The sequence below is a fragment of the Aulonocara stuartgranti genome (genome assembly GCF_965226115.1).
Source record: "Aulonocara stuartgranti genome assembly, chromosome: 1".
Taxonomy (NCBI): domain Eukaryota; kingdom Metazoa; phylum Chordata; class Actinopteri; order Cichliformes; family Cichlidae; genus Aulonocara; species Aulonocara stuartgranti.
Genome location: NC_138939.1, coordinates 40,366,874 through 40,394,772, shown reverse-complemented (window position 1 = coordinate 40,394,772; position 27,899 = coordinate 40,366,874). Strand labels below are relative to the sequence as shown.

At 39.7% G+C, this 27,899-nt stretch overlaps 2 protein-coding genes and 1 long non-coding RNA gene across 4 annotated transcripts in view; all 3 read right to left on the bottom strand.

Annotated features, from left to right (window-relative positions):
* Positions 1-212: 212 nt before the first annotated feature.
* On the bottom strand, positions 213-14,784 carry stard5 (StAR related lipid transfer domain containing 5). 2 transcript variants are annotated; one of them, XM_082531339.1, is made up of 6 exons: positions 14,316-14,784; positions 11,563-11,612; positions 9,754-9,976; positions 6,348-6,465; positions 3,592-3,685; positions 213-3,506 (listed from the first exon to the last, which is right to left on the bottom strand). In XM_082531339.1, exons 1-6 carry the CDS (start codon positions 14,403-14,405, stop codon positions 3,356-3,358), a joined length of 726 nt encoding a protein of 241 aa, XP_082387465.1. In that variant the 5' UTR covers positions 14,406-14,784; the 3' UTR covers positions 213-3,355. The 2 variants fall into 2 exon arrangements, with proteins under 2 accessions (XP_082387465.1, XP_082387466.1); XM_082531340.1 differs by having other exon boundaries at positions 9,754-9,886; positions 14,316-14,781.
* A 586-nt stretch (positions 14,785-15,370) lies between these two features.
* Positions 15,371-27,899, bottom strand: part of tmc3 (transmembrane channel like 3) — a gene marked incomplete at its 3' end in the record, with an annotated part of 43,595 nt that continues 31,066 nt past the window's right edge. Inside the window, exons 17-22 of the mRNA XM_082530666.1 lie at positions 25,357-25,467; positions 24,176-24,301; positions 23,923-24,001; positions 20,544-20,586; positions 17,918-18,191; positions 15,371-16,256 (exon numbers count right to left, since the gene is read on the bottom strand). Coding sequence (XP_082386792.1) covers positions 15,371-16,256; positions 17,918-18,191; positions 20,544-20,586; positions 23,923-24,001; positions 24,176-24,301; positions 25,357-25,467 — 1,519 coding nt within the window. The remainder of the gene's footprint in view (positions 16,257-17,917; positions 18,192-20,543; positions 20,587-23,922; positions 24,002-24,175; positions 24,302-25,356; positions 25,468-27,899) is intronic.
* On the bottom strand, positions 26,687-27,034 carry LOC309710506. Its single transcript, XR_014277729.1, has 2 exons — positions 26,851-27,034; positions 26,687-26,808 (listed from the first exon to the last, which is right to left on the bottom strand). It is a non-coding gene; the product is annotated as an uncharacterized lncRNA (long non-coding RNA).

Genomic DNA, 27,899 nt, shown 5'->3' with positions numbered 1-27,899 from the left:
GATTTCACGAGGGTGGCCTCGAGGCACCACAGAGCCTGAATGTGTTGGAAAACGTGAGAGCTTGAAGAATAAAAAGTGCAGAAAAAAAATGTTCTTGTATTCTGACATTTTCACTTGAAAAATATTTTCATAACTTTTTATGATATACAGTTACAGAAAAAATATTCACAAATGTGTTGATTGACGTTTTCACAAATATACTGAGAGCTGCATTCAAAGTTTACTCATATTCATTTATTTTTACTGATTACAACCACAACTCTGTGATTACAACCTCTCAAATCAGTGAATACAGTGGGGACTATTATACACGTGTTGGTTTGAACTTGGTTCATTAAAGTGTTGATAATTGTAGGTAATTAATCATAATGGGATTTTATTTGTCTATGCTGTCAGTTATGGTTCTTCGAAAGGAAATCCAAATTGGCAAAAATTGTCATAATGCTGAAGAAATAAAAATTCCTAATCCATGTGTTCCATCAATAGAATTTGAAGAAACAAAACACTATAAATTAATGTGAAGCTCCAGTAGCACTTTATAGTGTCACACTATTAAGCATTAGCCTATTAGCAAGTACTTATTTTTTTATATGTAATTAATCCTCCCTAGTATGTGGTTTTGTATACGGACACCGTGTACAGCAATCACTGACACTACATCACTGCTAGCAATAATCATAGTCATGGTCATATTCATAATAATATAGCTATATTTATAAATGGCATAATACAGTGTAATGCAATGTAAAAGGTGAATTAAGCTCTTGCTAATACCTTGATAATGCTTAGTATGACACTATTATGCATTATTATTAAGTGCTAGCAAAGTCCCCCACTCTGTCTTGAAAATGAAATTAGATTAAATTAAGATTAAAATCAGTGCACTTCCATTCAGAAACGTACGTTTGTCTTTAGGATTTACAAACTGTAACCCCTCCCCGTAAAAAACCCCAAAACACTGCAAATAGACTACTGTAGTTTCTACAGATTCAATTGAATGTTTGCTTACTTGTTAAAACAGAAAAAGATGAAATAAGCTCTTACCCATATTCAGCTATCCTCCATAATGGGTCAGCCAATCAGAACAAAACTTTGTCCAAATATCACGACGCGTACAGCGTTTATTAACATCTGTGATTTTTATCTCTTATATTCATCTTATAAATACCACTTATTTTTATTTTCTGTCTCACTTTCATTTCATCATTATGTTTGTTTCACGTGTGACGTTTACCGTACCTTGCCGATACTTCACCGTCACCGAAAATTTCCTTTTTCTTTTGAATTGGGTTGTAACAGTTTGATATCTTAAGCCAGTTACACAGCAGTTATTCTTATCATTCTGTCTTACACATGCAGTTACCTCATGCCACTTAAAATAGTTAATTTTCAAAACTTTTTACATCAAATCTGTCAATCATAGTTTTATAAATTGGTATAAAATTGACAACAACAAAAAAGAAAAACCTTTTTAGGTTTTCCTAAATGAAATATAATTGATTTGGTCATTACTGAACCAGTCTACCAAAGTTCCACTGAATGGAAACTGTGCTTCAGAAAACACAGCCATGAAAGTCACAGGAAGACGCTTCTGCTCAGGTGAACAGCATTAAAAATATCCAATTTAAAGGCATTTTAGGTTCGCCAGAAGGAAAAAAAAAAGTTTTGCTTACAAGGGCTCCCCACGAATTCCAATGTATACTTCATCGTTTTAGTATAACTGATAAAAGAGGTAGATATTCATCGTTTGCAGGTGAACAAAACCACAGGAATTCAAGTACAACACGAACAAGCAGGTAAAATAAGTATAGAAAATGTCACTCATTTTTTAAGTAAATATTTGAAACAGTGCTACTGTCATGAAATTCTAACAGATGTCAGTAACAGCCCATCCAATCCACACATGCAAAGAAATCAAACCATAGATGTCAAAAAATGATGTGTAAGTATTGAACATGGTTACTGAAATTTATCCAGAAGCCTTTGTTGGTGATGGCAGCTTCAAGTCGAAGAACTATGCATTGCTGGGAGTTGTGGCCCACTCTTCCCCATAAACAGTCTTTAAGCAGCAGATTCTTATCAAGAATGTCTCCGTACATTCCCCACACATCCTTCATTTACTTATGTGAAGCATGCCAGCACCCTAAGCTGAAAACACAGCCCCACACCTTGATGTTCCTGTCACCAAACTTCACCGTTGGTATAGCGTTTCTTGGATAATATGATGATGATAATAATTTGATAATTTTCCATAATTTCCTTCGGGATTAATAAAGTATTCTGATTCTGATGATCTCTATTATGGCATCAAACAGTTCAGTTTTGGTCTCATCTGAACAGACTTTATTCTCCCAGCATTTGTTTAAAAGTTCAGCAAACTTTAAACGTATTTCAACATGCTTTTTATTCAGCAATGAAGTTACGCATGGTGAACATGGATACAGGCCATGGGGGTGGAGTGCATTCATTTTTTCTTTGAAATAACAGTACCTACTGATCCAGGTGTTTCTGTAGCTTTCTACAAGTGGTCCTTCACTGCTGGAAAACTCCTCTGATTATTCTTTTCACTCCTCTGTCTGAAATGTTGCAGGAATCACCTGGTTGTGGCTGGTTTTTGGTCAGATTATGGTCCCAACAGTGCTCACTGGAACCTTCAGTATTTTAAAACCTCCTCTGTAACCAGTGCCATCAGTATCGTTTGCAACAATAAAGTTGCTGCAGAGCATCATGAGATTCTTGTGTGACACCTTGGTAATGTTACTTTTTATAAGCCATCAGGTGGGACTGAACAAGCTCATATTAATTTGCACTGAGTGGCAGGATTGCGTTCTAATTACTGATGGATTTCAGTTGCAGTCATGACTTTCTTCACGTGTTTAACCTCTGCCCCTTTTTGTTATTATAAATAACTTTATGAACCTCTATGGTTTGATTTCTTTGCATGTGTGGATTAACTGGGTTGTTACACACATAGTAAAAATTTAAGGGTCAATAGGAACTTTAGAAATATATTTACTTGAAACATCGGTGATGTGTTTCATACTTCTTTTACCAGCTGTAAATGTGAGGTATGAAGTTAAAACCAATAAACGATATCAGCATACGTTGACTAAGAGCCGTGCAATGTGCATGTTTACTATACACGCAAGTAAGAAGAGGAAATGTCTAATGCCACACTATTCTCATAAAAAAGGAATGTTTTTCATGCTTTTAACACGTGTACAAATACGTCTATGTTCATGTGATCATCTGATAATCTGAGCTTGTTCGTTACTGTTGACTTAGACTGTTAAAAATGGCATGAACATCTGAACTACTCGTGAGCAGCCCTCAGGCAGGAATTCAACTCTTTGTGTCAAAAGTCCTTGAGTGATTTAACAGACTTGGCCAGGTTGCTGTAGAACTCCGCCATGCTGGAGGGGAAGAATGAGTCAACCACAGAGCGAGGGAGGTAGCCTCCTAGGTCGGTTTGGAAAAAAGTCAGCACCTGGGTTTTGTTGGGCTCTCTGGAAAAAACAAGGGGGGAAAAGAGAGAAACTTTTAACACACACACAAACACACACAAATGAAATGCATTGTTTAGTTACTCACCCTGAGACGGGGACACAGATGCAACCACAGGGATGGTTGAATCCTCTCACGTAGCCAGACTGGGGAGCGCAGCTCGGGTGAATTGTATTGGTAGCTTTTTGATATCACACAAAAGATACAAGCACATAACCATATGAGTCTATTTATACCGGTCCATGTGAGAATAAATCAAAGATTCATAACGTTTTTGAGAATATTAGATTGTAACAATGTAAACGTGCACTTTAACCTCATCACAATAAAAATGCTATTGCATGTCTCACGCATATGAACAGTAACCAGCATATTTTGCATCAGTTTGTTGCATTGTAGTTCCTAACGCTCCACTGATCACTGAAACTGATGGCGTCTTCAGAACAGGCAAATGCTTCTGATAATATAGTGATTTTACCTCAGTTATTTTCTTCTATACCTTTCTCTGACGAATGTCCTATTCATTTATTTATTATGTCTGTTTTTGACCAGGACATGTCCTTCAACGCACATATTAAACAAATATGTAAGACTGCTTTCTTCCATTTGTGCAACATCTCCAAAGTTAGAAATATCCTGTCTCAGAGTGACGCTGAAAAACTAGTTCATGCATTTATTACTTCCAGGCTGGACGACTGTAATTCATTATTATCAGGAAGTCCAAAAAACTCCCTGAAAAGCCTTCAGCTGATCCAAAATGCTGCAGCAAGAGTCCTGACAGGGACTAGAAAGAGAGAGCATATTTCTCCTGTTTTGGCTTCCTGTTAAATCCAGAATTCAAAATCCTGCTCCTCACATACAAGGTCTTAAATAATCAGGCCCCATCTTATCTTAATGACCTTGTAGCACCATATAACCCCATTGCTGTCCCTGTCATGTGCTTCCTGTTTTTTGATAGTTCTGTTCTGTGCTCAGCTTCTGTCCCAGTCTCGTCTGCCTGATTATTTCCAGCTGTGTTTCCCTCCAGTCTCCCATTCCCTGATTTCTCTGTTGTGCATTTTAGTCCTCTGTCTTCGCCTGCTCGTTGTCGCGTCGTACCCTCAATATGCTGTTTTTCCTTCTGTGCTCCTTGTAGTTTCTAGCTCTGGTTTCCAGTGTCTTAGTGTATATATTTACGTTGGTATTTCTAGTTCCCTGTTTTCAGGTTGTTTTCTGTATGAAGAGTTTTACAGCCAAAATAAAGCTGCCTTCTTCAGTTCTCTCCTTCAATGTCCGTGAGTCCTGCATTTGGTCCAATCTCCTGCCTGCCACACAGCGATTCACGACAAAAACTGAATTGACTTTATGGCCAGGGAGTAGGTCAGCTGCTTTAATCATCCAGTTACAGCCAGTATTTTCAACTCCACTGTTATCATGTCTTTTACAATAAAGTCGACATTTGTGATATCACTGTCAGGGAGAAAGTGTCCCAGACTGTTCATGCGCTGCATTGTGCAGGTAAAAGTCAACTGTGCATTGCACATGGACAGCACTGCTTAAAATAATAAAAAATGATTCATAAAGTTAGTTGTCTTTGCGTATACCACTCTGCTTCTTTGTCATACATCTTTACATCACCAAGTGTCGTCGTCTTTAGAACTTGGGCTGTCTGTCAGAGTGCTGTCGTACTGCTCTCACTTTACGAGTGTACTGGTGTATACGGCTGCAGCAGCCCAAACGGCACACACACTGCTCCTGGCTGCTCCTCCTAAGGCTGTTTTATGCTCACCGTGTTGCTTGTGTCACATGGCGATTTTCACATCACATCCTGCGTTGCAAGACATCATTTTTGTGGCACGTCGGCCGGTCTTGCACCATTTATTTATTTATTTTTTTGCAGCCTGGTGCGTTGAAGAGAAGTGTACGATCATGCAGGTTTTTTTAACCACCGTTTTCAGAGATACACTGACACACAGAGGAAGATGTTGCAACCATTTACAAATTTGAGTTTGTGGAAGGAACTTTGCAAAAAGCAACCACTTGACAAAGTCCTGGCTTCTGGTTTTGACTTCTTCTCGACTTTATCAGCAAGTATGATGCAATATTATCTGAGTGGCGATACCTATCATTTAGGAGAAAACTGCAGCGTCTTCTTGTGCCTTATCAGCGGGTATAAATGACTGCATCTGTGTGATGACTGTGGGGCGGCGAGCGAAGCAACCACTGCAGAGGGTATATGGGCACCTTAAAGGCCACAGTATACTCGCTGTAATGGTCGCGTTGCCCTCTGCCGAAACCTCATTTCACAGACACTTGTATTTATACCCACCATTACGCTGCAGAAAGCTGCTGCGGTATATAACAATATAGGTATAACCATAAGTGTCGCTACTCAGACAGTATCACCACATAAGCTTTGATATGTTGTTATGGCCGAGGCTCGGGCCTCCATCTGTGTATCTGTACGTCTCTGAGCTTCTTTGCTAAAATGTAACTAAAATGGTGCAAAAAACCCTTCAAGATCAATCACTCGTTTCTTCAACCCAGCTTACAAAAACTGAGAGGTGGACGACATGTTGAGTGGCACCGTAAACTGTGTGCCTCAAACTAACCTGACTTGGCTCTGACTCTAACCACATGATTGGGTCAGCACGGTGCTGAAGCAGCCAGCGCTGTTCGTTTCTGTGCAAGTTTACAGGCGATCAGATAATTATTTCTCCCACGATTTATCCCAATCATCATAACATCTCAAAGAGCCATGGAAGTAAAAACGGTGCTTAAGTGCGCATCACAATCAACCTTAGAGAGTAAAAAAAGACAGAAGTACAAGAAGAGTGAGAGACAAACATTGAGTCATTACGCACCATTTGAAGAAATGCTGCCATCTTCGTATTGCTTAATTAAAATAACATCTACAAAGTCTCGTGGTGCTATGATGCCCATAGCTGCAGAGGGCGTGACTGTTCGGCAGATCGAGATGTCCTGCACAAGAGTGGACGACAAGGGGACGTACTCAATAAAGCTTAACAAAGAACAAATATGATCCACATTTTGATATCAGTTCATCCAGAAAGTATTCGCAGTGTTTATCATGTTTATCATGGTTCAACCTTATTCCAAAATGAATTAAAGTATTTTTTACCCCTAACCTCCACACACAACATCCTATAATGACAAAGTCAAAAAGTTTGCTTGAAATTATTGCAAATTTACTCAACCCTCTGTTTGCCAACCCTGCTCCATCTGAGATGTTAAGTCTAATTGTTGAATGTTGCCATTGTGTTTCTTAAATTTGTACAGTCTTAGTTCAAGCAGTAGGATCAAAGCTTTGATCCTGACCACCTCTCCAACCACTCTGTGCTGGGGGAGGTTTTATTGTAGATACATCCTATCTGAAAGATCTGTTTCTTTGATGTAGACTTCCTGGGTTTACGACCCTTTGGTCAGCAGGAGGTCTCACGCGCACACACACACACACACACTCTTACACAAGTCCACACATATACATAAAATGCTTTGTCTTAGAACCAAGGGGGCGTGGCTTTGTTCTGACGTGTTTTGTGTGAACTGTCTCCCAATAAAAGGTAGCAGGAGGTGGTCAGATCTGGGGGTCACTTTCGTGGTGGACACAGACGAGGCCTCCCTTGTGCAAATAATCGATCGATCGACTGTCTTGTTTTCTTCATGATGAATAAGTCTCTAGAATTAGCGGGACTTGTGGAAACACAGACCCAACATGAACATTTGCCAGTGTTCCTATGCTCAAGCATTCCTCTCAGTCACACCAGTTATCAGTAGCTCTCCTCTAAATCCGTGCACCTGGTAACCAACTGGATTAGGATACAGTGGTCTGGAAAAGTAGGCCCCGAATAGAGCAACCTGTAAGAAGCAGTTAACTATGAGTAAAATCACATACACCTTTGGATTCTGTGTTTGATTCTGTCATTTTTGACTAAAATGAAAGATGATTCACTAATAGCAAACTGACACACAGATAAACTCTGTATCACCTGTAGACATTAAGCACTTTTACCCTCTCTCAGATGTAATGAGAGGTAAACCAGGAGCACTTCAATATCTTTCAGTCCCACCTGTCTCTTGACGGTTGACCAGGTGATGAGCGTGCCATGTTTCCTCCAGATATGACATTTAGCATTCAGACCAAAGAGTTAAATCTTTGTTTCATCGTATCAGAGAATCTTGTTTCTCTAATCCGAGTCTTTCAGGTGCCTTTTGGCAAACTCCAGCTGTCATATGCCTTTTACAAACAAGTGGCTTTCATTCTCTCTCCACATAGCAATGCTGGAGAGTGAGTGGACTGTCACCTCCTTGACTAAGGATCAGATTGCTCTAGGAAGATAACTGGTGGTCCCAAAGTTCTTCCATGTACAGATGATGAAGATCACTGTGCTCACTGGGACTTTCAATGCTGCAGATTTCTTCCTGTACGCTTCTCCAGATCTGTGCCTTCATACAATCCTGTCTTGAAGGTCTACAGACAATTCCTTGGATTTTATGACTCGGTTTGTGCTCTGACATAGACTGCCAGAGGATCTTAGATAGATGTGTTCGTTTCCAAATCACGTCCAATTAACTGAACATGTCACAGGTGGAGATCTAAAAAATGATCAGTGGGAACAGGATGCACCCGAGCTCAGTTGTACCTGTCACGGCAAAGACTGTCAAGTTACTTTTGTTTTTCTATTTTTAATAAACTTGCAAGAATTTCAAGCCAACATTTTTATTTTATTTTCTTTTACATTTCATCATTATGGGGTGTTGTGTGTAGAACTCTGAGGTGAAAAATACATTTAACCCATTGTGGAGTGCGGCTGTAATGTGAGCAAATGTGGAACAAGTGAAGCGCATAAGCACTTAAAACTGCACCAGGCAAGAATTTCATTTTAAAATAAAGTAAGTGACTTTTCCTAATTGGTCCAATTTATCAGTTTTCATTAACAGACAAACACGTAACCATGGCAAGAGATGTGAGAAGTGCTTTCATTCATACTACTTATTAATAGATGCTGGTTAATATAAGATTTCCAAATAGTTTTGAGGAAAGCAAAAACAAAACAAAACACAAAAAACTGATGCAGCTTTAAATAAAATTAAAAATTGAATGACTTGATGGAACTTTAAAGAATGTGAGGGGAAAACTACAGTGGGGCAAAAAATGATTTGATCCCAACTGCATTTATAAGTTTATTCACAAAGAAATGAACAGTTCCTAATTTTTCTGGTGGTTTCATTTTAATGAAGAGAGAGACAGAATAGTTACTCAGAAATGCAGAGAAACAACACATTACATAAAAGTTGGAAACTGATCTGCTTGTTATTGAGGGGAAAAAGTATTTGATCCAAGCAAACACGACTTTGTAGTGAAACTCTTCCTGGTTGCCAGGTTTGCATGCATCTCAGGACGGGCTTTGGCCCACTCCTCTAGAAACTCTCTAAATTTGAAGTTTCAACTCGTTCCAGACTTTCTATATGAAAACGGGTCTGGAGACTGGCTGAGCCAATCTATGACCAAGTGCGTTTTGTGTTAAGTCGCTCCTTTATTGCCATTGCAGTATGTTTTGGATCACCGTCATTCTGGATGACTCATTTTATGGTACACAGACCTGTCCATTGGCCCCTCAATACAGTCAAACTGTCCTGTACCCTTAGCAGAAAAACAGTCCCAAAGCATAATGCGAACAATGCTGTTCTAGATGTCATGGTCCCCTAATCTGTCTTAATCATTAACAAGTTTCTCCCATGTAGCTGTGAACTGGTCCAGCACCTTTCTCATGATTTACCCATGAGGCAAGATCTTGCATGGACTCCCGACTAAGAGAGACTTGTTGTCATTTTATATTTCTTCCATTTCCAAATATTTGCACCAACAGGTGTCATTTTCATCGATCTCATTTCATCAACACGTTGAGATCAGTAGTATGTTGTTGGATGACTAATCTGTGGGAGACTGAATTCTGATTGATCAAATACTTATCTCAGTGAAATTCAAAGGCATGCAAATCAATTTATAACCTTTATGTGATGTGTTTTTCTGGATTTTTGGTTGATATTCAGTCTCTTGTTATTAAAGAAAACTACTGTAAATTGAAAAAAAAAAAAAAAAAACATTTGTTTTTGTGCAAACTTCAGCTTGGGATCAAATAAGTATTTCCCCCAGTGTACATGAAAACTCTATGGTTAAATAAATAATAATAATGAAAATAATCACAAAACATTGTTTGAACAGAAAGGAGACAAAAAATAACACACCTCTGTAATTTGTTCCAGAACCTCAAACCTTTTGACATTGTTGTCCCATTTGACTCTGAGTCCATTGGGCACCGGTTTAAGACATTCCCACACTTTTTCAGGAGTGCCGTTGACAATCCCGTCACCCTTATAACTGCCAGTGTAATCAGATAATGGCACATAGTGAGGAGAGAAGATTATGAAGGCAGGACTACCACACTGTTGTATAAGAAAACAATTTGACCTACGCACACAGATAACAGAAGCAAAACATTCTGTTAGAAATGCCACTTGCAAAAACATTCGCATGCAGGTGATGCACTGAGCATTATTAAAGCTCTGCATTTAAGTATGTAAAGTGGACTCACTAGCTTTTCTGAAAACTGCAATGGCTCCAAACTGATTCCTTTAAATAGGAGCTATGAAATGATCAATTTAAAAAAAAGATATCTAATTAGAGAGCAGCCCATTTTTACCCTCAGTGTCTTTCCTGAGTGCAGTTTTTCCTCCCACTGTAACCAGTTTCTGGCTTAAAGAGGATTATTGGATCATTTTGTAGGGTCTTTACTTTATGTTGTAAAGAACATTGAAACAACTGTTGTTGTACACTTGTGCTACACGAATAAAAGAACTCAGCATAATAATACACTCTGATTTATGCAATGCAGTTCAGCTATATGCCAATTTTTAGGTTCATATCGTCATCAGACATTAGGATAAGTAATAATGATCGGCTGTAACTTTACAAGCTTTCATTATGAGGCCAGTGTAATGAAATAATTTATATTCTACACATATTTAAGCTCCTAAGACCCAAACTCTTTCATTTCGTTTTTCATTTCTCTTTGGGACCTGATGAATGTAAAAACAAAGAATTAGATGTTTTGGCTTTTTTTAATATTTGTTTCTGAGAAAGATGAGATCCACATATGAGGACATTCGCTTTAAATTTCAAAAGAACAGTGGTAGTTTTATGTCCTCGTGCGTGGATATCAGGCCCCAGAGCAAAACTTTGTATTTTGGCCTAGACAACCCAAACTGTGATGTCCACATATGTGCACGCCAGGTCCTAGCTCTGCCCTCAAAAACAGACACAGATGTAAAACTTGTCTATGTAGCTGGACTTAAGAAATAAACGTGCTTTAAAAACTTGAATCACTTAACGCCATCTTGTGGCAGAACAGAATGTGACATCATTGGGTTTGTTGGCTGGTTGCAGTCAACAGACTTGCACTGGTTTCTGTTAGCTAACTAGTAACATAACTGATAACTTGGTGGAAAATAAGAACACTAAAACTAAAAATCAGTCCCAGAGGGTCACTTTTGTGCTGCCCCTTGCAGTAACAAGGAGTTAGTTTTATCTTAAGAAACTGAGTATATGCTGTCCACTATCTGTGTCTCTTAACCAGTAAATGGGTTCCTTATCGTTTGGCCAGCTGCACTGAAAAGGGAATTTCCACCATGAACTGGTAGATTCCCCTTGATACCTGCACTTTAAAGTCAAGAACACACACTACTCTATTTTTTTTATCTGAGTTAAACTAGAAGTTGAATAAAACCCTCCACAGATAAATGTATGATTACAATTACTGATGAACAGAAGTGCAAAAAACCAATATTCCAGGAACCCCAACAAGCACAAACGTTTTTCTGAGGCATTTCTGCTTTGACATGTTTAAGAAGTCACTATTATCCTTATGTCTGTTTTTATTCTTGCACCTGCACAGCAATGTTTTCTCCAGAAAAGCACTAATCTGTATATTTGATGCGTGCTTAATACTTCAGGAAACCAATAGTGCAAAAGAAGTGAAAAAAGGACAGATTCCTCACAGATTCCCCGGGAACTCAGACGAGGGTCGCCACGACACAATGACATCGTTCTGCCAAAGAAAACGGAACAATAACTGTGAACAGCATTTGGTTATACTGGACCGTGTCAGGTCTGTTGAAAACCTATGCAGAGAAATTTGCATGAAAAGAGTTACACATGTATATGATACACAAGTGTGTAAGATTTACAAATGTGCACAGTGATTTGTGTGTGACCTTTGGGTACACACAAATGTGTGCTTCAATTCACATACAAAAAAAAACAATTTTACAAATGTGTCCATCCAAACTTGATGCACACATTTAAAATAAACAGCGATCATCTGTGTGCAACTTTTTTAATTGGAGTTGCACAAATCGAATCATTTTTCTTTTTAAAAGCTTCTTGTGCATACATGTGTCTAAAATACATGAGATCCACAAATGTATGTTATGTTCAAGTCCCATAGGAAAACTGTGACATCTGGGCTTCCACTCTGTTCCCGTTTCATTTTCTAAATAAACAGACCAGTTCATCAACCCTCTATTAGAAAACATAGATTTACAAGTTACAAACCCCACAAATACATTAACCTCTAAAGGTTAATGTTCTTCAGTCAGCGCGTAGCTGCAGATGGGGGAACACTACGGTTGAATATCCCTGTGGCTCATCCTCTGAACTAGGTATATGCAAACGAATCTCTGTATATTTGAATATGGATAAACCAGGTAGTGTGGAACACTTTGATGTTGATCCTACTCTTCTTGGATAACAGCAGGCTAACACTGATATCAGCTTAATAACTAATGATGAAGTTTGTCATCTGAATTCATCACTAAGTTAAACGTTTTCTGCTCTCAGCTAGCATCAGCTTAAATAAACCCTGCAGATGATGATGAATTTCTACCAGTAGACTTACCCACCAGAGACTGCTAGCAATCTGCCAGGTCTCTCCTAGCAGAGAGATTTACCTCAGTGTTACAAATGCATACATGTAAGATTTACGCATGATAAATGGACTGGTTCTTATGTAGCATGTTTTCTCTTTTTTTCTATATTTAACAACTTTCTATCTAACATTCACGCACATTCACACATCGATGTGCATCAGAGAATTTGGGGTTAGCATCTTGTCCAAGGATATTTGGCATGCACCTTGGAGCAGCCAGGTATCGAACTGCCAAGCTTTCGATTAACAGATGACCTGCTCCTGACCTATAGTCATGTACTGTACAGTGTACAGTGATTTCTGTCTAACTTTTGAGGACTCACAAATTCCAATCCACATACAAATACAAAGCAATTTGACAGATGTGTAAATCCAAACCTGAATTGTGATCATTTAACCTCAATTTTTAACTTTTATACAAATGTCTAAAAATAGAAGTAACAACTCACTTACAAAACCTTAAATGGATGTGCATGAATCACCTGCTACTAGGAAACCATGACATCTGGACTTCCTCTGTATTCCTGTTTTTTTCTTTTGAATTTTTGTTAAATAAAGTAGAATGTCACCGCCTGCCAGAAAACAGAATTCATTTTGATTCGGCAGGCTCCTAACTGAGAGATGTGACCTGGAAGTATCTGTGTGGCAGCCTTAACAAGAGCTGTTCCAATTCTCCAAATAATAAAGAAAGGAGTTTCAATGCTTCCATTAGCAGAGGGTACACTGGACCATCCTTTATGAAAAGGTGGGAGAGAACAGTGTCCCATAATTCATTGCAACAGACATAATAAACAATTGCTCAGATCACGGAAGTCATAGCATAAATTCCTGATATATTTAGAGTTTTTAACAACAGTTTGTTAAAGTCACAGCTGAACTCTGAACATCACGTTGGTGGAATAAAAACTGCTTGTTGAGTTGTTTCTCCATCAGCTGAAGATTATGATTTACATTCACTGATAAAAATGTGCTTAACGTTCTGTATAATCAGTGTTCATTGGTAACGCACTTTAATGTAGTTTTAGTCTTAGGATTTATTTTTTACTTCAGTACAAGTCAGCTGGGATCAGTGATGGATGGAGGGGATTTTACTGCAGTTACAGAAACTCTTAGCAGGGAGGAGGAAAGAAGTTCCACTAAATGACAAAAGAAAAATATGAGAAAATAAGATTGATCTCATTTTATAGATATGGGACAGATTTACTATGTGAGGCAAATTACTGTCATGTCGCAATTGCAGGATGATCTAACAATGCACTGTAACTTCTGTACAGAGATGCAGGTAGTTCACTTCAGTGAAAACCAGCATTGTGACGGGAGAATGTGAATTAGAGACTCAAAAATTCAATGCAAACTAAATTGCGTCTCTGAGAACAGCGAGGCAATTCAGATAAATGAGGCTGAAGGAGAATCGATATAAGAAATAAAATTCACAGAGTACTGTGCAAAGGGTTCAGAGGATTGGGACTCAGTACAGATTTATCCAGAGGAGAGCTGCAGTAGGAACGCTTCCATACTATAAACCTACCTGTGTGAACAGCTGACCTGTACGAGTACGGAAAGTCCGGACTCCGGTACTGACAAACCACCAATATGTATTCTAGTCAGTAGTAAAACACACGTTTTACTTCTCTGTGGTGAATGAGTGGGATGCAAAATGTTATTAGCGAAGCTTTCAAGTTAGAAATCCCAAACTAACGTTTGTGAACTTTGAACTACCGACGCGGGCCACGTCAGTTAACCCACTAGACCAGAGAACAGCATGTATCTGGAAAACGTAGGGAAATAGTGTTGAGCTCATATGAGGATGTAAGAAACATTTACCGATTTCTTGCAGACTTTCCATCCAGACTCATCCTTCCTGTAGCTCATCAAGCAGTCGGCCACTGCTTTCGCTTTATGTTCAAAATCCATTTTTGGGAATAACAATTAATGTTGCTCACCTAATCCAAAGGAGACTGATTAAATAGCTGACGGGAAACACAAAACTGAAGTCACGCTGGATCTTAACAATACAAGTCAGGTCCAGCGGCTAAAAGTACCTAACGAAGGCTAGAAACGCAAACCCTGGTCAGGTTAGTGTGGACCACCGCTACAAAGCTAGCGTTAGCCAGAATGAATGAGACGAGCTGCGCAGCGGCCGCATCGCGGAGCAACTATCTTCCATTGGCTTAGGGTGGTGTGACTTTTGTCCCTGCCTGATTCAAAGCATCAAAATTGTAATTTTGCACAATTAATTTCCCCAAAGTACAAACAAAGCACCGGAATCAGTTACTGAGATATCGCGTCATCAAAAACAATAAACTTCCGGTAGCTTTCAAAACAAAACACCTTTAAACCTTATTTAATTACTTTTCATTCATTCATTCATTAAACGTTAACAAATAGATTTCAGTGAACTTTTAGAAAACGTGATTCCAGTATTCCCATGATAAAAAGCCCAGTGGCTTTTAATAAAGTGATATACTTTTGATTTAGGGAGAGCAAGCTCACATCTATCATATTTTGAAGTCCCTCAGTCCTCATAGAAATTTCTCCAGCTTCACACGCACCCGTGAACACCCTCTTCCGTGATTACAGCAAATTAAGCTGGGTATTTTTAGTCAGCTCGGATACAATTTTATCTATCCATCTATAATAAAAGGCAACCAAATGTAATTATTTAAGTTGTTTATGTTTTTATTGCTGATGTTACACAAGTAGACACATTCTTCTATTGTTCTTTGCACTTCCACAATAGCTAGTGCAATTATTTAACAGCATCAAAAGGATATGGAATCACACAAACACAGAAAGGAAATGACATTTTTGTGTGCTTTCAGTGCAGAGTGTCAGTTAATGCCTAATGCTACATATATTATTTAACAGAAACCAACATTTCAAACATTGGAGCAGACCAGATCATTTGATTCAGTGATTTTTAGATCAAAGCTGGTTTTGGATTTCTTTTTGGCCATTTGTCCTTGCCTGGCTCCAGACTTCAAATAGCGCTCCTTGTTGTGGATAACCTGAATATACTGGTCATTGCTGCTATTCTGCTGGTCACTGCTAGAGGCCAGGGAAGCTGAGTCTGACTCAGTCTGCACATTCTCCAGCTTTTGCTTTGTCTTGGACTTCACATGAGGCTCAACATGTCTGGCCCGAGTTTGAGACAGATACTGTCTTCTCGGGGAATGAATGTGACATCTGGTTTGCAGAAGAAGAGGGTCAACTACTCTCACATTAGCCTGTGACTCAGAGTGTGACTCTTCATCTCCACAGGCTATTTCTCCTACTCCATTCTCCTCTTCATCTACGTCTTGAGCCCCATATCTTCCTTGAGCTGTGTGGTTTTCTTTAGATATAGTTATGTAGGTTTCTAGACGGTCACCAATGTAGAAATGTGCTGGCTGTTGGAGGTTAGACGGTGAGCGGGCCCGATGAGTTTTCCCTAGTGACATCTTTCTCCTGCCTTTCCCTTGGTCTTCCTCCTCATCCTCTTCACTTGGATGTTGCTGTGATGCGTGGGACTGGTAAGGACGTGGTTTACTGTGAGCATTGCGTGGTGTGTAGCGTCTGACATTACGTGGGTACAGTTCCATGATCTCTGTGGGTTCCTCCATGAAATAATGGCGTGGGATCCGTGTGGCTGAGCGCAGCAACTTTTTCCTGGGTTCATGCTCATTGACAATCACATAGCGGGTGGTGTGACCACGGCGTCCTCTATAACTCTGTGCAGTAATGATCCCAGCAGCTTCAACTGGATGAACAGAATGTACAGTCTTCCTGCACAAGGGGTCAGAGTGAATGCTCTCAGAACAGTGAGGTGGAGAATTGTATACCATGTGATGGTAGGACTTGGATCTGCAGGTACCACTAGGACCACCAAGAAAAGGTGGAGGCCTATAATGAAAAAGGACAACAATAACAATCAGCTTTTGTGTTACAGCAGATTACATTTCGTTGTTTTCCATGGATTACAAATGTCAGTGCTCTCCACAGAACACTAGTGTTGTCGAACAGGGGAAAATGATACTGTCTTTACATATCTCTGCCCCCTGATAAAATGCTGATTAAGGATTATTTAGCTGCAAATTGGGGCTGAACGTTTAATCCTTGTTATATCAAAATCAAGAGGCACTTGATTGGCAGCCGTTTGTAGTCAATGATTGACTAAAGCCTGGAACCCATGGACGATCAGTTTGGCAGCATTTCGTCGAATCTGCGTAGTATAACTCGGTTCCCTTTGCCACAATACAAACTTTGTCTCTACCATGTTTGACAGATAATTTAGCATGTTGTGGATCACGAGCTGTTCCTTTTCTCTGCCACACATTTCTCTTCTCGTCATTTTGGTACTAGTTAATCTTGTTCATCTGTCAAACATTTTTTTTTTCAGAAATATGTTCACTCTGTTAGATGTTTTCTGGAGAAGTCCTGGCCCTCTTGTTCTGGTGTAACCAGTGGCTTGCACCTTGTTGTAAACCTCTTTAATTTTGGTGTCTCTTGCCTTGAGAGTGTTCTTGACTTAGCTAGACGTTATGCTTTTGTTTTTCTAAACCATGGAAATCATTTTGTCATTGTTCACTTTCATTGTCTTCCTGTGGCCTTTCAAGTTTCTTGGTGTTGTGAGTGCCTTCATTCTTATTTGATTGTACCAAAGTGTTGATTTGACCACCCCTAAACTTTTGGAGTTCTTTCTAATATTTGTATTTTGTTTTATCGGCCCAGTGATAGTCTCCTGTCTTTGGCCCTCATATTTAAAATACAGTTAAAAGCTTTGAAATAATTTGAAATTCACTACTATGGTGTACAGAGGCAAAACTATAAAAGAATTGTGTCAATGTCCAAATACTTTGGGGCCTGATATATACATATTATTAATAGTATCTCTATATACATGTTAATAAGCTGACTTTAGGGGATGTGGAAGAGGCAGAGACACATACTAGCAGGATGCCATAGTCATGACTTAATGTTTTATGTCTTTGCATGAAAAATTATAGACCTATTTTTTTAGATTATAGTGAAATCTATACAGATTACAGATTTACATAATGGGCAGCATGAGAGAAGTTCACTTCTGAAATGTCATAAGTTAGAAATAACAGTTAATCTTTTAAATATGTATAAAAGAAACTATTTGAATTGCTTGATCATTTTTAATTTACGTTTTTTTCGTTACCAATATTTTAAAGTGGACATCAAAAAGAAACTTTCTCAACAGGCTGTATATGTTTTACCAGGTTTGACCAAGTCTGAGTTCTTCCATTGGCAAACTAGACTGAGACTTTATCAAAACATATCATTAGGCATCGCTCCTGGCTATAATTTCATAGTGAATATATGATACAGGAAATTTATAACACAGTTTCACTATATTCAGCCTTTAAGAGGTCCCCTAAAGTAAACCTGACTGGTTAAAGCAACATGTCAGTGTGTGAGACCTGTTAGGAATGTGCTCCAGCCAATGTTTGGGCAGTACGGTTACTGCTGGACTTCTGATAGATCCGGCCACACCTCCTCTGTTCAGGTCTCCTCTAGATACTGATTTCGTGATGGTGCGGATGCAATTCCCACGATGAACAGGGGATTCAAAGTTTGTGGTGCTGCTATTCTGACAGGGAGATGGGGTGTGGTTAGAGGACTCTTGGCTGGCGATGTTGTTTTCCTCATGATCTGACTTTTTGTCTGCAGCAGCCTCTGGAATCTGTAGTCTCGCTGTAGAAGAGCGATACAGTGGTGTGAAAAAGTGTCTGCCCTTCCTGATTTTGTATGTTTGTCACACTAAAATGTTTCAAATCATCACACAAATTTAAAAATTAGACAAAGATAACACAAGTAAACACAAAATGCAGTTTCTAAATGAAGGTGTTTATTATTAAGGGTAAAAAAATATCCATACCTGTATGGCCCTGTGTGAAAAAGTTAAGCCCTTAACCTAATAATGGGTTGGGCCAGCAGTCAGCTGGGCCTTTATTGATGCCTCGGGACTTGCTGTGATAAATGGAACCATGATTTCTGCAAGTTTTGAAAAGTCCAACAGCGAGTCCATGGCGTAGAACAGCGGTGTCCAACTCCAGACCTCAAGGGCCGGTGTCCTGCAGGTTTTAGATGTGTCCTTAATCCAACGCAGCTGATTTGAATGGCTAAATTACCTCCTCAACATGTCTTTGGCTGTATCCCAATCCAGGGTCTGCAGCCTTAAAGGCCGCATTTTAAGGCCGATTACGTCACAGCAACGCGACGAAGGCTGTCCCAATTCAAAGGCTGCTCGAAATGCGGCCCTCAAATGCGTCCTTCATTTCACTGAATGTTAAGGATGTGGCGGTGCAGACTTTGTGGCCCAACATATCCCAGACTGCATAGCGCGGCGGTGTGTGTGGATAATTTTGCCAGAAAAAGAGGGCCGGCCGAAGAGTAAACTTTCAAAAGTAAGTACTGAATATTATGTCACTTATTTATGTGCGAGTGTTTAATAACGAAGAACATGAAAACATTACTGTTGGCCACATGTCGGCAAAGTTATGTGACATTAGTGACGTTTGGGCAGGGATAGCTCAGTAGGTAGAGTGGTGGCCCCATGATCGGAAGGTCGGGGGTTCGACTCCACTGAACGGCTACCCTGAGGTACCCCTGAGCAAGGTACCGTCCCTACACACTGCTCCCCGGGCGCTGCACTGGTGGCTGCCCACTACTTCACTGGGTGAATGGGTTAAATGCAGAGGAACTATTTCCTTATGGGGGACTAACACGCACACTTTACTTTACACTTTGTACTAACTTGGTTTTAAAGCCTTTACTTTAAAATAAACACCGTTCAATAGCTGAGCTTAATCTCACAGAGAATGTGATGATTCTATGGATATTTAAAGTCAGCACTGAGACAAATTTAGTAATGCCAACATATTAAAAGAACAATATTTGTCTCTCATATATATAACACAGTTATATATACAGTGTCAAAGAAACCTGTCTTTGAGTGAAGATTTAAGGTGACAGGAAATATAAATGATATAAATAAATGCAGCTTGAATCTTTACTGAAGCTCAGTATTTGAAACAGAGTCATTCACTGCTGTGATAACTAATAATGATTAAGATAATAACTATCATATTGGCCATATTATATTTACATTACCAAAGTAAGATGACTTTAGTCTCATGAACAACATGAGCTAATTGTTATTTACTAGCTAATCTTAAAATGACTGTTCAGTACAAAAATGAAGCCCAACAATCATGTTTTACACTCGTGTGGTCTCAGCCTCAGATACTTATCACATCACACAAAGCTCATGTAGAAACAAATGAACAAAATATGTTCTACTCCGTTTCTGTCAAACAAAGCTGTATGAAACGTTTCCCGCTTTTAGTATAACGGTTGATAGGCAACCTGGGCAGCGCGAGGGAGGCTAGACCGTCCCATTTCACAAGCCTCTCACTTCCGGCCTTAGCGGTCTTTGAGTACGTGGCCCTTGAGGACCGTTAAGGCTGCAGACCCTGAATTGGGATACAGCCTTTAAGTTCTCCAGAGGTGATGAACTAATCCTTTGATTCGGGTGTGTTGACCCAGTATGAGATCTAAACCTGCAGGACACGGGTCCCTGAGGTCTGGAGTTGGACACCCCTGGCTTAGAAAAAAACAAAATGAAGACTTTGGACAGGCCTAGTTAAAGTGCTGACCTGAACATGACTGAGATGCTGTGGCATGACCTTAAAAAGACGGTTCATGTCGAAAACTCTCCAAAGTGTCTGAATTACAACGATTATGCAAAGATGAGGGGGCCAAAATTCCTCCACAGTGCTGTAAAAGACTCGTTGTCAGTTATGGCAAACATGTGATTGCTGCTGAGGGTGGCCCAACTCGTTATTAGGTTTAGGGGGTAATCACTTTTTCACACATTGGATTTTTTTCCCCTTAAAAATAAACACCTTTAGAAACTGTATTTTGTGTTTACTTGTGTTTTATTTTTAATATTTTTATTTGTTTTATGATCTGAAACATTTAAGGGTGACAAACATACAAAAAAAGGTCATCAATAAGGGGGCAAACATAGAAGACGAGAGATACCTGCAGCCATCTGGAAGACTTTCTTCTTGTCTTCAGTGCGCTCCTGAGAAGGTTTGAAAAAACACTGACTTCAGACGCACACCATTATACTATCATTATGTAATGGCCAGTTTAAGGCTGCACTATATATACGCAGTGACATGACAAAGTATTTGCTCCCTCCCTTCTTTTGCATATGTGTGAGACTTAAATGTTTTAGGTCAAACAAATTGTAATACTGACAACCTGAGTAAATACAAAACACAAATGCGTACAGACAGTATTTATGTTTACAAAATTAAAAATGATAAACATTTCCACTCCCCCTGTGTGTGGTCTTCATCCTTCTAGCTAAGGCCCTCTAACAGAGACCTGGGAGGTTGACGGTCCTTCACAATATCTTTGTTCCTTCCCAACTGAGGGTACTGCTCCTTGTGGCTGTTTATCTTGTAGTCAAATATCTCGCCAATGATATGTTTACTGCCTGAATTGACACCAAAAAAGCCTGAATGCTGCACACATCAGAATCAGAATCAGAAAGACTTTATTTATCCCCAAGGGGCAATTAAGAGGATACTTAATTATGGATACTAGGGTGCTTGGCACTTTAAAAGGCTAACAGTGTACTTAATGGGACTTTGGAAGACAAAGTCAAAGACAATCACAGAGGTCACCATCAAGTGTGGGCATACCAAGGTGATGCCCACTTCTGGATAGGCCTCAACCCTCTAAAGCAGTTTATCAGTAGGATTGGATAGGAATATATATTTAGGTCTGGAGTGACCATCAGCCATCTCCTGTACAAAGAAATTATGATGTACACCAGGAGATCCACTTCAGCATCTACTGTGAGGACATCGTGATTTTATTCGAACTGGATAAGTTTGGTTGAAAACAGAGGAAAGGTGATGCAGACTATTAAGCCAGAAAGGAGAATAGCAGATACAGTGGGGCAAAAAAGTATTTAGTCAGCCACCGACTGTGCAAGTTCCCCCACCTAAAATGATGACAGAGGTCAGTAATTTGCACCAGAGGTACACTTCAACTGTGAGAGACAGAATGTGAAAAAAAAATCCATGAATCCACATGGTAGGATTTGTAAAGAATTTATTCGTAAATCAGGGTGGAAAATAAGTATTTGGTCAATAACAAAAATACAACTCAATACTTTGTAACATAACCTTTGTTGGCAATAACAGAGGTCAAACGTTTACTATAGGTCTTTACCAGGTTTGCACACACAGTAGCTGGTATTTTGGCCCATTCCTCCATGCAGATCTTCTCGAGAGCAGTGATGTTTTGGGGCTGTCGCCGAGCAACACGGACTTTCAACTCCCGCCACAGATTTTCTATGGGGTTGAGGTCTGGAGACTGGCTAGGCCACTCCAGGACTTTCAAATGCTTCTTACGGAGCCACTCCTTTGTTGCCCGGGCGGTGTGTTTTGGATCATTGTCATGTTGGAAGACCCAGCCTCGTTTCATCTTCAAAGTTCTCACTGATGGAAGGAGGTTTTGGCTCAAAATCTCACGATACATGGCCCCATTCATTCTGTCCTTAACACGGATCAGTCGTCCTGTCCCCTTGGCAGAAAAACAGCCCCATAGCATGATGTTTCCACCCCCATGCTTCACAGTAGGTATGGTGTTCTTGGGATGCAACTCAGTATTCTTCTTCCTCCAAACACGACGAGTTGAGTTTATACCAAAAAGTTCTACTTTGGTTTCATCTGACCACATGACATTCTCCCAATCCTCTGCTGTATCATCCATGTGCTCTCTGGCAAACTTCAGACGGGCCTGGACATGCACTGGCTTCAGCAGCGGAACACGTCTGGCACTGCGGGATTTGATTCCCTGCCGTTGTAGTGTGTTACTGATGGTGACCTTTGTTACTTTGGTCCCAGCTCTCTGCAGGTCATTCACCAGGTCCCCCCGTGTGGTTCTGGGATCTTTGCTCACCGTTCTCATGATCATTTTGACCCCATGGGATGAGATCTTGCGTGGAGCCCCAGATCGAGGGAGATTATCAGTGGTCTTGTATGTCTTCATTTTCTGATGATTGCTCCCACAGTTGATTTTTTCACACCAAGCTGCTTGCCTATTGTAGATTCACTCTTCCCAGTCTGGTGCAGGTCTACAATACTTTTCCTGGTGTCCTTCCAAAGCTCTTTGGTCTTGGCCATGGCGGAGTTTGGAGTCTGACTGTTTGAGGCTGTGGACAGGTGTCTTTGATACAGATGATGAGTTCAAACAGGTGCCATTCATACAGGTAACGAGTGGGGGACAGAAAAGCTTCTTACAGAAGACGTTACAGGTCTGTGAGAGCCAGAGATTTTCCTTGTTTGAGGTGACCAAATACTTATTTTCCACCCTGATTTACGAATAAATTCTTTACAAATCCTACCATGTGGATTCATGGATTTTTTTTTCACATTCTGTCTCTCACAGTTGAAGTGTACCTCTGGTGCAAATTACTGACCTCTGTCATCATTTTAAGTGGGGGAACTTGCACAATCGGTGGCTGACTAAATACTTTTTTGCCCCACTGTACAAGTGCCTGGGTATCCCACAGGCCAGTGGGAACCATGATAAAGATGCAAAAAGGTCAGGCACAGCCAAATACCTCCAGAAGGTAAGATAGGTGCTGAGAAGGCAGCTAAACAGTAAGAATAGGATCCATGCCATCAGTAGAGATTCCCTACCAGTTATCTGAATAAAAAGCTAGCTAAAAGAGGAGACGGATGCCGCTAATGTGAAGATACAAACATTCCTCATAATGTCCATCCAATCCACATGAAGTCCAGGACCTTGAGGCTCTATGAGCAGTAAAAAGAGCGAGTGAGGATTAGTGACTATCAAAGTCACCATCCAGGATATAGCATAGAACATATGCAAACAGATCAGGCCCATCAAGACAGACAGTGATGCAGAACAGGACCAGGAACCATTATAGATGACCAAGCTTATGCATGGGATGTACCTTTGAAAGGCGGAGGAAGTGGCTGACATGAACAAATCCCACAGTTGCTGGGAAAAGCTGGCTTAAAGGACAGCACAGAGGGATGGTGGTGGTAGATCCACAGGAAGAATCTACTACAGACAACAGGACCCAAGTTAGGGTCTGCAAAAGGTACTTGAGAGACAATCCAGCAGATAGTAGCTTCCAGCAGATCCCAGGCACAACATCAGATGTCTATGTCCAGAAGGACCCAGTCCCAGGAAAGATACCATATGTTTAAAATGCTATCTGGAAAATCATTTGTTCTGTTAAATAGCACTTGGGAAATTTTTGACAAAAACTTTAAATTTCATAGAGGGGCTAATAACTTTGTCCTCATCTGTAAATGCCTTTCTCGCTCTTATTTTTATGTGAAAAAATGCTGAAAGTGATTCAACTTACAGTCTGGAGCTGCATCCTTAGCTGGTTGTTGGTGAATTTGAGGGATCTGGCGATAGACTGGAGATAGTATATCAGCATGCTGAAACACAGTTGAACAATTCACAAGTCATGTAGGATACAGATGTTTGCGTATTTGCATATTGTGAGTGTATGTGTATATGTGTGTGTGAGAGAGAATTAGAGAGAAATTGTGAGTGAGAGAGCGCATGTATACGTGACAGATATATGCAATATGTGTCGTGTGCAGCCTCACAACAGCAGCAGCAGTGCTGGCAGTACGACGACAGGACTGGTGATGTAACTTATTACTTTACTGAACCACACCGGGAAGTCAGTGGCCACTGTCTCAGAGATGATGTCGTAAATCTTCTCTTGACCACTGAAACACAAATTTAAGCATTTTTCTTTGTCTGAACACTGAAACACAACCACACAAGAAGGGGAAAAACAAAAGAGCTGCTAACTTCCACATCGATGGAAGCAAAAATAATGCTGAATAAAATATATACAGCTGCATGACAACATATATTGCCATCCAGTTGACAACTTCAGGGAAGGCTTTGCTTATTTCAGCAAGACAGTCCAGAACATTCTGCATCCATTTCAATAGTATAGCTCCAAAAGGGACAACAATGGGCATCGCTTTCAAACTGCAGCAACTCGTTCCAACAAGGAGACACAACACAGAAGGAAATGGAGATGTTTCCTACTGTTTTAATGTGTATCTGGCAATGGAGTTTAATCAACATTTCATATGAATTGAATGATATTTTTCAATTTCAGTTATTTAATATGATCTTTCTGAAGTATTTAAATATAGTCTTTAAATGGTATGAAAATTACTACATTTTGATTTTATTTAAATACCCTACCAGCCTTTTTGGAAACAGGATTTGACTTTGTATACTATGCAAAGAAAGATCTTTTCCAAACTATGATGCTACGCTCGTAAATTAAAATATGTCCCGTTTCAAAACACACATAAATATGTATTGTGCAGGCTGAGGATGGAAGACACCAAAATTGGGAATTCTCTAAAATATGCATATATCCCTCATTGGTACATGTGGTAAAACATCCACTTCTGTCTTACATTCTCAGCACAGTAAATAAAAAAGGGAATCTGTTCATTAAAAACAAGAAACAGTCAGAGGCTTGCTTCCCTGAGCAGTATTTACTTTAGGGAAATAGTATTGTATTTTGCCTGCATTATCACTTTGACCTTTAGGTCAATTTATTGACCTTTGGGAGAGGTCAGAGGTGAAACGTGACACGATATTCAAAATCTTTATACAGTGCGTTCTACTGTATATGTTGACACCAAAATTCCAAGAGTCATAGTTTCCATAAAGTCTTTTGTCAGTTTCTCACCAATAAATTGTTAAGTTGACCTTGAAGGTCTCGATGGATGTAAGATAAATTTTAATTCCTTACCTGAAAGGTCCGCAGTGTTGTGATGGTCTGTATCTCACTATAGCAAAGATGGTGGGCAGCATACACAAAAACAGCATGAAAAGCAGCATAGCCAGGTAGAAGTTGTTTGACCTAAAAAAGCAACGTGAGAACATGGATGTGTTGATATGATTCATTTTTACATTACTGTCTTTCCTTCATGCTCCTGAGCAGTTCAGTAGAAAATTACAATTCATGTGAATCAACTTAGCAGAAGTATCCCAGAGTATATCTGCAAATATGCTCTAAACAGTTTGTCATCTTCAAAAGGTGAACATTTTTTTCTTTGTTTTTTCTGTGTATCTGACCACATATCTGTAACATCTAACTGAAAATTGACAAAGTAACTAGATTAAGTGTTGTGACTATTCTACTTGCCAAAATACACTGCTCAATAAATAAATAAACTAAGGAAGATTTTTCATCAAAGTATAGCATCGAGTCACTTGAACTTCTGGGATCTTAATCTGATCAGCTAAGTAGCTAAGTGGGCGTTATTACAGGAGAGCTGACAGGGCTGTAAAAGGTCCCGACCTATCAGCAGAGCTAGAATCTGTTCCTTTGTGCAACGAGTAACAGGATAAGCACTGTTCCCTTTTTGAGCAATAAAGATCATAGAAAAAAATATTCTGACAAATCTTGAACGAATGGTGAATCATGAGTGGCTGCTAAGTCCAAATAATACTCAGGCAGTGTTTACTCATGACAGGATCATTTCTTAAAACACACCAAATAGTGTGTGGTGCTTAAATCTAACTAGCAAGTGAGACTGTCTAAATTTTTTCATGTCTTGACTTTGACTGGCCTCTCTAAAGTCTTCTTTTTTATAGTCATTCAGAGGTGGACTTGCTGGTGTATTTCGGATCATTGTCCAACTGCAGAACTGAAGTGTGCTTCAGCTGGCGGTCAAAAAGAGATGGCCAGATATTCTCCTGCAGGAAGTTTGGTAGACAGCAGAATTCATGTATGTTTGGATTTGTTCCCCCTTAATAATAAACACCTTCATTCAGAAGCTGCATTTTGTGTTTACTTGTGTTATCTTTGTCTAATATTTAAATTTGTTTGATGATCTGAAAAATTTAAATGTGACAGATACAAAATATAGTGTCGCGAAATCAATCAATGTAGAGCAGTGTCACAAACCACGGAGGCCCCAGAAAAGTGGAATCAAACGATGAGTTTATTAACAGCCCGGAGAAAACATCAACATATGTCTTCTGACCAAAATACATGTTGTGGACACTTATAAAGCAGTGGGGTACAAGGCCCCCCATTGCGTCAATGACAGATTAAAATAGGTTCCAGACATTAGTCACAGTTAATCGTACATCTTTAATAGCTATAAGCAGACATAGAACTTCTCTTTTCTATAACACCTTCCATACAAGGTAATAAACTTCAAGCCCTCAGGGTCTCTGAGGCTAATTATTGACTCTGGTCGTCTGTTACCAAGTAGAGTAAAATATAGTAAGACACCAAATGAGTTAAGGCCTCAGGCCGGACACATTCCTAGATTATATGTATTATATGTACTGTAAGCATGCATTGCAGCTATCCTTCTATGTTCTAGTTTCCCTCAGCATGGATCACCTGGACAGTCACGCCAGTGAAGCTTAAGACCCTTAATGAACCGAACATCAACTCAAAATAAGCTCAGATATGCAATGTGTGTAAAATACTTCTAACCGTACTTGTAATAAAAGTTAACATAATGGAAGGATCCTCAAATGGACATCTTCAATCAACAGCTGTAATGCAGTATCAATACTGTGAGAAATATTATTAGATGAAATAATGCTGTAAAGAATGTTATTAATGCAGTTATAATGATGCAGATTATATGGCAGCAATAAAAGAATTTCTGTATCTCCACAATAGGAAATCAGGAAGTGGACAAAAACGTTTTCACACCACTGTATTTTCCTTTTACACAGTGAACTGTCGATGCTATCGATATGCACATGTGTCTTGTGTGATTTTCCACCACATCTGGGAGTGGCTGATAAGGACTGAAAGAGGCAATCACAGCTTTTTTTTAAAAAACTTAAATCAGAGTAGCCTGACTGAGTATATGTGTGTATAAATGCTGCAGCAAGAGTCCTGACAGGGACTAGAAAGAGAGAGCAGATTTCTCCTGTTTTGGCTTCCTGTTAAATCCACAATTCAAAATCCTGCTCCTCACATACAAGGTCTTAAATAATCAGGCCCCATCTTATCTTAATGACCTTGTAGTACCATATCACCCTATTAGAGCACTTCGCTCTCGCTCTGCAGGCCTACTTGTTGTTCCTAGAGTATTTAAAAGTAGAATGGGAGGCAGAGCCTTCAGTTTTCAGGCCCCTCTTCTGTGGAACCAGCTTCCAGTTTGGATTCAGGAGACAGACACTATCTCTACTTTCAAGATTAGGCTTCAAACTTTCCTTTTTGCTAAAGCATATAGTTAGGGCTGGACCAGGTGACCCTGAATCCTCCCTTAGTTATGCTGCAATAGACGTAGGCTGCCGGGGGATTCCCATGATGCATTG